Source organism: Cavia porcellus, unplaced genomic scaffold (assembly GCF_034190915.1).
Source record: "Cavia porcellus strain 051 isolate PalLab524CR breed Dunkin Hartley unplaced genomic scaffold, mCavPor4.1 scaffold_8, whole genome shotgun sequence".
Classification (NCBI taxonomy): domain Eukaryota; kingdom Metazoa; phylum Chordata; class Mammalia; order Rodentia; family Caviidae; genus Cavia; species Cavia porcellus.
The window spans coordinates 46,206,870-46,217,487 of record NW_026947491.1 but is presented as its reverse complement, the minus strand read 5'-3'; the positions used below and the strand labels follow the sequence as shown (position 1 = coordinate 46,217,487).

Here is a 10,618-nt window from a genome sequence, read left to right as displayed (position 1 = left end):
GGGACAGCCTTGATTACAGAGCAAAAAAAAAAAAACAAAGGAAAAAGAAAGTGAGTCTCCTCTCAGTTTCACTGTACCTTTACCAGCTGCAGCACCAAGTAGGTGTGACATTCTCACATGCTTACGAAACAGATAAGCACTGAAAAATTATTCACACACTTTGGGTAAACCAACTAGTTCAAATTCTGGCTCCATCCTTCACTGAGAGTTTAAACATATTACTCTCTCGTAGTTTCCTACTCTACAAAATGGGAATAACAGTGACTGCCTCAGAAGAGTGACTTCAGGGCTGAACAGTATAACACACATGAATCACATAGAAAGCATCCAATAACTAAGAGATGGGATACCTCTTATCTGTTTATCTTTTGACTCTTTGAGACATTCTTTGCAAAGTAAACTCTTAATAAGTTTCCGTTTATGTATATGTAATCATTCAGGATTAGAAAAGTTTGGAAAAACATAATTTGCATCATTCAATCTCGTAAATTATAGTATTTAATGTAGAAAGCTAACCAATTGTAATATAGATTTAAGAAACTTTATTAAATGTGAAAATATGCCAAGATGTGTGCTTAAATATTTTAAAAAGGAATATGTAGAACTGCATTATTACACCCTTATCTATAGCAAAATGAAAGCATAGTACACCCTATTATTTGCACCTAATATACCTAATACTGATTCATGTATGCATAACATATCTCTGATAACTAAAAATTTAAATGTTTTCCTAAAGTAGTTTCAAACTGCAGAGCATGAACTACCAGATGGAAGATAGGTGTGAGAAGATGGCTTTCAATATTTTTTGTTTCTTAAAAATTTTAAGCCAAGTCCCCCCTTGATTAACCAACTTTGTTTGTTTACTTTTATTATTACTGTCATTATTTTTTAATTTATATTTTATTTTATTTTACAAGAAAGGAATCTGAAATGTTTTAACTAGAAAACAAACTACAAAAATTTAAGAAAAGAGATGCTAAAAAGCAGTTGACAAAAAACATACTTCATAATTTTTTTGAAAAGCTGATAGACTCACTTAGATTGTAGATAATATGCCTTCTTTCCAAGTATGATGCAATAATTTAGACTACCCCTATCCCTACAGATTACTATCATAAGCCTTATTTTTTTAAATTTTTGTTGTTCTTGGCTACAGATTCTACAGTCTGTTGTATGAGAGGCATAGTTTTGTGCTTCCAGATTTTTAACTGCTTAGACCTTTTGAACATCAGCTGAAACTGGAACGTGTAAATCTTCTGGAAAGGCTGTAACTGTGTTCTGTTACTTGCAGATCAGGGGGCCCAAGAAAATGAATAGAAGAGAGTTAAGAGGGTTTTGAAGACCAACAACACAACACAATGTCTAATAAAACTCACAGCTTTATTTCTGCTAGAAAAAAGGGAGGAAAACCAGTCATTTTTTTAAACAAAAGATTTAAACACCTGCTTCATTTTATCTGAAAAAGTCCACAGAACAATGAAACTACTCCAGTTTGAAGAGCAGAATCTTCCCCGGCATACTGCATTACTAAATTTTAATTCAATTAAAAATTCTTCTGCACAATTCCAGGGAGATCTGGTTCATGGATACTATATACTCTCCAAAGGCATAAACAGTGTTTCCAAACAAAATAAACCTTCCATTTCATCTTAGAGTGAAGGGAAAACATCTAAAATCATTAGTTGAATTTAAATAATTTAAAAGACATTCAAATAATTACAAGCAATTGTGAACCAAATTCCTTTATTTCCTCCACTCCAAAACTCAGTACTGCCCAGCAAAATTATGAGTGTTTCTCTAAATGAAACTTTCGGGAGTGCTGGGTTGTAAGCATGTCTATGGAATCCAAAGAATTTGAATAAAAGGAGAGGAGAAATAAATTAAATAAATAGTATCTAATAAATAATTCAGACAGCATGTAGTATCTAATAAATAACTCAGACAACAAATGCTAGAAAATGCTAGCTTTAAGGATAAAAATCTCTCATATCTCCCCCCCATAAAATAAGTACCAGCAAATGTTGAAAAACCAGATAGGATGGTTTTATAAATCATCTTACTTGCCTATTCCTACTAGGGCAGATCATGATGAGGGGAATCACTCTGGTGGCTGATGGAGTTTTATGATCTCTCTACAAAAACTACCTTCAAATGGGTTTACAAACCAAGGATGCACAATACAACAGAGTAAGTGCTTTAAAACAAGATACTATCTTCTATGGGAAATAAATAAGAGGAGTTAAAAAATAAGATATACATACTGTTTCGCAGATTTTAGGAGGTAACTAAGACATAGAAAATGACATACTAATCTGTCTTATCAGTTTTATTCATTGGTCCTATTGGTGTATCTGCATTACTAAATGTACTTTCTCTGAAGGAGCAGGACCTGATCTACTACTAAATAAGTCATTTATGGTGTTCTTGGTTTGAACCTAAATTAATTGTCCTGGTTGACTGAACAGGACTAAAATTTCTTAGATTTTATTTTCTGGATGAAAGATAAATTCAACAAAGTAGTGTTAATGTGAAGAAAAGAGAAACTGCATAACGAACAATACTCTTCCAGCAGATTGGGCTAAACTTGTGGTGAAGACAGAAATTGCTAAAGCATTGACTGACCTTAGACTTTGTTTCTGAACCCTCAAGTTTCACCACTTGGAATGTTATCTACAAAATGAAATAACATTGTGTCCTAGGAATGAGAAAGAGGTAACAATTAGTGGTGAGAGAGGTAAGGAATTGCATATATGTCAGAAAAATTCAAGTTTAACTGATAAATTGATGAGTGCTATGTTTCTGAAAAATATGATTTAATGTGAACAGAAGTGGTTAGTTTTAATAATCTTTAGCCAAATGAAATGCATCTTGCCAGTGGTTTTCTTACACACAAGTATGAGCTCGATAGAGTCCCTGAACTGGTAGTTACTGTAGCCAACCACCATTTTATTGCCCTATAATGTAAACTTGGGTTGTGTGATTCCAATTGCAGCACCTGAGCACTGTCAGAATTTCCAGAAGTTTCTGGCTTCCGAGACCATGAAATGATCCAAATGGCTTCTCCATGTTCCATTGGTCATAAAAGTCTGAAATTTCAATGATTTTGTTGCCCTACCTCCAGTACAAAGAAAGTGCTTTTGAAATGCTGTAAGAATAAAGTAGGCATAATGTTCTCTTGTGGTTTTCAAATTGCTAACACAGATATTTTCAATTTCTAGTCCAATGAGAAGTAGAACTAATCTATTCACAGTGACAGTCAAGTTAGAATTTTAACTTCTAGAAGCTGTTCTTAGATAAATACAAGAAGTCTTGTCACTAAGTTCAAATGAACTTTGCATTCTGTACACCAACAGATGTGTCTTTGTGCTCCATTTGATCATTCTATGCATACTGTTCATTTCCTAGTATTGCTTTTTTTTCAGTTTTGAGAAATTTATAAGAGTTTTCAGCAAAGTTGTGGCACTCCAGAACCAAGGATGTCTGTAAAAATTATCCAAACTTAGAACAACTTCTTCATATCACCAGTAAAAGGAAAATTAGTTGGCAGAAATTACTCACTGAGTTTTTGGCACCACCGTAATAGGGCCTAGGTTTTCTGTTATCACATAGCTTTAAGTCATCAAACAATTTCACTCATGGACTCTAAAGGAATCAATACAATGTGAGAAATCAATGACAAAAGATGAGGACAGATGTTAGAGGTCCTAAATGGACTCAGATTATTGTTTGATATATATCCATAGCATTTGTTTAAAGTCTGAATCTTCAGCTCAATCATTTGGATTATGGGAAATATCTCCACATCATTCTCTGAAATGCAGATGTTACTGCCTAATCAGTGAAAATTGTATTGAGTTGGGATCCAATACCATGATGAGGATAGGAATCAAAGGACATATCTATGGGGATATCATAGCGGGAGGTACCAGCCTGAAAAGGAGTTGAATGCACATGCCCCGAGCTTAGGCTTGCAGAAGGATAATGTGACATAAAGCTGTAAGATTTTTCCAGGTCAGGAGAGCCATCTTGCTTCAGGGAGAAGTTCCCACTGATGCTCAGAGGTGGAGTGAGTGGGCCCTCATAAGGGGGTGTACTGCAGTCAGGGGGATGATTCCCAAATGATGACTCTCCCAAACTCTTGAATACTTGAGGTTTGAGATGAAGAAGGTGTGTTTCCATATGACCATAAGGAGGGCTGGGGAGCCCTGGAGACTGATAATTGAAGTTGTGTACAGAGATAGTAGAGTCACAAATCTGAGATTTGTCCTCATGCTTCTCCAGGAGAATAGACTGTGGGCCCAGCTGGAGGCATCCAGCCACTAGATTGCTTGTAGGCTGAGAGAGCCCTTTACAGAGCATCTCCACAAAACCCTTCCCTTCAGGTGTCTGGCCACTCTCTAGGACTTCAGACAAAGCCCAAATGTAGTTCCTAGCCAGTCTCAGAGTCTCAATCTTGGAAAGCTTCTGAGTTTTAGAGTAACATGGCATGACTCTCCTGAGGTTGTCTAGGGCATCATTCAGGCCATGCATCCGGGTCCGTTCTCTAGCATTGGCCTTGACTCTTCGAGCCCTGAATCTCTCAAGCCGAGCTTTAGTCATCTTCTTTTTCTTGGGACCTCTTCTCTTAGGTTTTTCCCCATCTTCTTCCTCTTCTTCTTCCTCTTCAATACTGTCATGCTCTTCAGTCATGCTTCCAAGCAACCCATAAGCACCTGGTCTTCTTTCCTCTCCCTTCATCTCATTTTGAGAGCTCAGACCCTTGTCCATGAAGGACTGTGTGTTGGCCAGCTCCACAATTTCCTTGGTTTTCATGTAAGTTTTTGCCATTTCCAGTTTCTGGAAAAGAAAAACAAAAAGTTAATTCCTGAAAATACCTGGCTTGATTTGATCCTGAATCTTCTTTCATATTGTATATAAAGCACAAACTTTATATTAGTATTCATTCATAGTTATCTTGTCTATGCCTTCCATTTTAAGTGATTAACTCAAGGTTCAAAAAATGCCCAGTATATTCAACTAATTTCACTGCATTGTAAGAAAATCATGTATAGAAAACAAAAATCGTCTTGATATTCATTGCCATCCTATTGTCTAACTTATTTTAGTCTCAGGTTCTTTATTTCATGGATATTTTGCATAAACATTCATGGATAAAAATCCAAACATTTAATTTTTTTTCTCCCTAGAAATATGAAATAAAGGAAATAGATAAGATGGGACAACTTAATAAATCACCAACAATAGAGAAATTCCAGAAAGTGAAAGATGTTCTTAAAAATAATTATAATTATACAATACATATATTAGAAATATTACAAAACAAAAAAATGCACATTAAACAGTTTATTCAGTAAACTGTTGTACAATTATATCATCAGATAAATGAAAAACTGTAGCAAGATTTTTCAGACTACTTTTATGCGTTCTACAAAGGACTGTTCAACCTCTATTTAGAGTCATTTCGAAAACATCTAACTTACAATATTTCATATTTCCCACTGGCACTGCCAACTGGTGGCTTCAAGCATTCCCTAGGAAATGTGCATATTGCAACTAGCTGGTAGGCCATATGACTATCAAATATTTGTCTCACCACTTTTGGAAGAGAATTTTGTTTTGAAATAAGTGCTGTCTAGCATTAGAAGTGCTAGAGGTGTCAGTGGAATGGTGTCTTGAAAGAATCATGAAAAGTAAGGGGTGTTATCACTGGTCATCTATCAAGTTTGCCCATATGTCAAAGTGAGAACTCTCTCCATTGCCCATTCAACTCACACCATCAGGCACAACCAAGAAAGACAGCCAGAAAAATAAGGAAGCACTCCAACAAACCCATCCAAGACTATTTCACTGAAAATATTACAAAAATACTTTGTTAAAATAAAAAAAAATCTGGAAAAAATGTTAAGCTAAAAGAATATGCTGACTGCAAATACAAGAAAGGATGATTTCTGAGATAGTCTATTTTGTCTGCCAAATAGATACAGTGCTGTTTAATCAGGATCTTCTATGAAATTTTTATTATTAATAAAACAGGCAAAACTGAGTAGTTTAGTAAACATTTTGCTTTTATATCTAGAATACTTTGAATTGTTTTGAAATTTGTCGAGCAATTTTTAGGTATATAGTTTACTAATAAAAATAACTGATAAGCTCTATCAGGGCATCCCAGTTTACCAGGTAGTCTTTAAAACATTAAACCCTCTGTTGCTTTTGATTATGAGAAAAAGGAGGAGATAATAAATGTTTTTTGATCCTTAAAGCTTGCACCTCAAATAAATGAATGCAGGGATTAGTACATAGTTTTTAGAAATATAAATACATTTGATTTGTTTCTGGTAATTGGAGCTTGTTTTCCTTGTAACCTCATTTACCTCCTATAAATAATTAATGTTACTGCGTTGTGAAAACAGCCTAGGTTTCATGTTAATCAGCACAGAAATCATGTCAGCTTGACTTACTCACTTAATAAGGCTTCCTGGATAAGCAGCTTTATTGAAAACACACATTGGAACCTATTGGTCAACTGGCTGCCCAGGCCAAGTCAGAAAATCCTACTTTTAATATGGATAATGGAGCTTCTATGCTGAGCTGCACTTCTGACTCGGGCAGATATCCAGAGGGACATGGAAGGACCTAATTAACTTTCTTTTAAAGTAACACAGATCTTTCAGAGGCAGGTGCACTCTGAGGCCAAAAAGGATTGAATGGGCTTGGGAAACCTAATGCTCCCTATGTAATTATAATAATATTCGTGTATCATTTTAAAGTTTTCAGGGCACTTTTGCATCCATTAATTCACATGTTACTTGGAGCAAACCTTTGAGGGAGATAGGAATGCAGAGTCACTGTGGATCAGGTCATTCAAGTGATGGGCGAAATGCACAGATACAGAGCTGGTGAAGAAGGATATAAAAACAATTTTGATTCTAATCCTGGGTTTTAGATTTTTTTCCCTTTATTATTTCATCCCAGCTATAAAAAGAAAGTTGCTTTTGACTTTAGTAGCTGTAGATCAATGGAACTAAGTCAACAGGAGTAATTTTCATCCACAGGAAGGTTGGTGTAGGTTAAACTGGTGCTTCTTTAAAATTTCCAGAATTGCTTTTCCAAATGTTTTCACTGTTACTGTTCACTCATTTATTCTCTTTTTTTCTCATCTGGATTCCCATGTTTTTTCCTTCTCCTCTTCCTCTCATCTTCATTATTACTCTGAGCCATAACTACACGTATAGAGAGATGAGAAAGAGGGAAGAGGAGAAATGTGTAAGAGAGGAAAGCCTTGTGACTTCTCTTTGGATCTCAATTCCACACCATCTTGGGTATTCGGCATTCTTTACCATCCCTATCTCTATACCTCTGAACTGCTACAGGAGCCATCAGTAGTCACCCCCATCAAGAAGTGGACTTGGGAGAATGAAACAAGTCATCTTTTACATTTAGCATGTTTGCTAGTTTCCATAACAATTAGACTGCTAGTAGGCATGAAGGAAAATAACAAACTGGCTTCGGCCAAAACAATTAAAAAGGGTGGTAAATTTTACCTCTGTTCTTCTACTAACCATGGGAAGAACAAATTGGGTTCAAATTTCAGCTCTGCCACTTACCTTGACTTGAAGTTTTGTAACCTTCATTTTTTTTTTAGTCTTCTTTTTAAAATGGTAGTAATAATTTTATAAGTCATAAGATTATTATGAGTACAAAATGAGTTGATATACTGCCAGATAACATAAATTCCACATAAATTTAAGGAATAATTATTCTTAAATTTCATCATGAATTTTTCTGGCTGCTTGGGCAAAAATAAACATAATTATAAAGTGTGCCTAACGTTGACTTCATGTCAGCAAAAGTCAGTGGCTCCATTTCAACACTGATGTCAAAAAAAGTTCCTTATGTTTCTGGTTTCCCTACTTCCTAGTAACATTAAATACCAAAAATCTTATTTTTGGTAGGCAAAATATTTGGATTGACTAGAACTCTTCCATTGTATTCAGAATGGTTAACTTCTTAAGTTTCATAGGCATGTGGACATTTTACCTTTGATAATCAATATGGGGAATATGTCTTTCTCACAAAAACCAAATGACAGGCTGTAGGAAGAAAATGAAGTGTGTCTTAAATAGAAGTAAAAGCCAAGACTCCTCAAAGATAAAGAAAAAATTCTTTTCTTCCTAAGTATGTTTTACAGCATCAAAATGTTAGTTGAAGGAAGAAAGAGAAAATCCAGTTACATATCTGAGTGTTAAAAACACGTGTGGCACATTTTTGAGTTTTGACAAAAGAAGCTAGATTCTTTCCAGAACAGGCATCTGAATCAAATGCAGTGATTGGCCTGTTAGTGAACCATCTCAGAGCTGTCTCAGAGTTGTACTAAAAGAAGCATGAAACTAAGACCCTCTTTCTTCACTCACTTATGGAATAAACATAAATTATTTTAATTCCTTTATCCTGAGGTCAAACTGCAAACATGTTCACATTGTTCACTATATTTGGAAGTTGTATTTATGAAACCATTTTATATGTGTTAGTGTTAGAATTACTTTATACAAACTATATATGGGAAAATCTATAGCACTGTCTCACAAAGTATCATGATAAATCATCTTAAGGTGTTCTTAATTTGCAGAAAAGAAATTAACCCTCAAAATTTATAGGAAGCAGATTCCATAATGACAGAAATCAATGATTACTGGTTCTGGGAGCGGAATCCAGCCCCTCCCCCATCAACACATACAAAAACATTCTGATTTTACAAATCCCATTTAGTCTTTGACCTTGGTTTTGTTACCTTAACAATGTGACAGAATTTTCCTCTCTATTTAGGATGCTTCCATGAAATTTCAACTTTAATTTATTCTAAGTCAAAATATATCTTCCATTTTTTCACTTACAAACCTGTTCTAGCAAAGTGTTTGCTTTGTGACTGTTCAATATTTTCATTACACTGGAGCCAAGTTTACTTGGCATTACAACCATGTGATGCTTGTCATGGAACTCTTCCTATACTTTTATTAATTTTTACTTTGGAGAAGTTTCAAATGATGAATAAGTGTATTAGTGACTTTTAGTAAACCACATGAGTATATAGAGGCTGGATAGTGTCTTTTGCCTTAAAAACTGACAGTAGTCTTTTACCACCTGTCCTATAACTCTAAATAAACAGGAAGACAACAGTCTGACCTAGTTTCTAAGGAATCTAAGGACCAGATAGACATATGATTTGCTCAAAGTTGCACAGTCTGCAATAAAAAGATAGACTACAGACTATAATAATACTCACAAATAGCCTTGCTTGGAAACAACCAGTAGACTTTTTGGTGCTTTTGCTACCAAGCTCTTTATACACTACTTTTTGATTAGAAAGTATTCACACATGCATGCACATATACATCCTATCTAGCAAAAGCATGTCACCCTTCAGACTCCATCACATCAAATCTTAATAGTGAAATTTGTCAAACCTTCTGTTTTCTCTCCACGTATATGATCTCTGATTCCTTTGTCGAAAAGTGAGGTCAGTATTGTACATTTAGTAGGATTTTTCAAATACATTTCTTTGGTAGATAAACGATGCATGTAAGTCAGAAAAAAGTATACTTGGACAATGTTTTCTGATTTCACAACTGAAAGAACTAGGAGAAAAGAAATTTCCCCATCCCATCCCAATTATTTAATGATCTTTAGTGAACCAAATGGGGCAGTAGTGACACTGTTCTGCCCTGGCTTTCCAAAATATTCTCCCATTCCTAGTTTGATTTGCACTCCCTCTGTCTCCATTCCATTCCTTCAATATGCCTATAGTATAGAGTCCAGAGTGGTGGATTGAGTCCCTTTTCTAACCAGCTTGCTGCATCACTCTGGAAAAGCAGTTAAACTTTTGGGTGTTTTTCAGTATTAGCAATATAATGTCATGGTCAGTTTGACAGAAATAAAGAGATAATTTACAGTTTTATTTTATAAAAATGATTTACAGCATTTATGAATTCTACTTTGGATGTCAGGCGCTATGAAACTTAATAAAATTCTTAAAATGTGCATCCATTTTAAGTTTTCTTAAAAGACTTTCTCTGCTTGTACATTGAAGTTTTCTAAATCTTCCTCCCTCCTCCTTTATCCTAGAAGAGACTTACCTCACTCTGGCCGTTCTAGATCTACACGAACTTCCAACAGAGACTTCACTAACCTCCACTAACACCAACCCATCCACTGGCTCACCTCAGTTAGTGGCAGTTCCTGGGTTGAACTCTGCAAATCTGTGTCCTAGAAGACAGAGAAGCCAAGGCCCCCAGACCATACAGATCATGGGAGAGGGAAGTGCTTTCAGCGATCCATATTAAAACCTGATAACTACCTCTTAGATATTTCTCTAGGTCTAGTTCTTCTGAATGCTACTTATTCGTCTCCATGGAGTTCTGATTCTCCTCCAAGACGCACTGGGGCTGAAGCCTCCGATGCTACTGGTGCTGCCGGTTGCTTCAGAACCTCTCCAGCCTGGTTAGCTCCCAGAGTGGCGATTTCAGAACCACAACCTCTGGGCAGCTCCTGTTCTCTGGCCGGAGCTACAGACTTGCAGCAGTTTTGATTGCTCTCCCAGCTGACCAGGGAGGGGTAGCGC

At 35.7% G+C, this 10,618-nt stretch overlaps 1 protein-coding gene across 6 annotated transcripts in view; it reads right to left on the bottom strand.

The window, feature by feature from the left end:
* Positions 1-1,364: 1,364 nt before the first annotated feature.
* The window catches only part of Neurod4 (neuronal differentiation 4), a 279,827-nt gene continuing 270,573 nt past the window's right edge, over positions 1,365-10,618 (bottom strand). For 4 of the 6 annotated variants that reach the window (XM_063254892.1, XM_063254894.1, XM_063254893.1 and 1 more), the window contains one exon: positions 1,365-4,839. In XM_063254892.1, coding sequence (XP_063110962.1) covers positions 3,835-4,830 — 996 coding nt within the window. In that variant the 5' untranslated portion in view covers positions 4,831-4,839 and the 3' untranslated portion in view covers positions 1,365-3,834. Of the gene's footprint in view, positions 4,840-10,218; positions 10,567-10,618 lie in introns of those variants that run through there. The other 2 variants (XM_063254890.1, XM_063254895.1) reach the window with 2 other exon arrangements.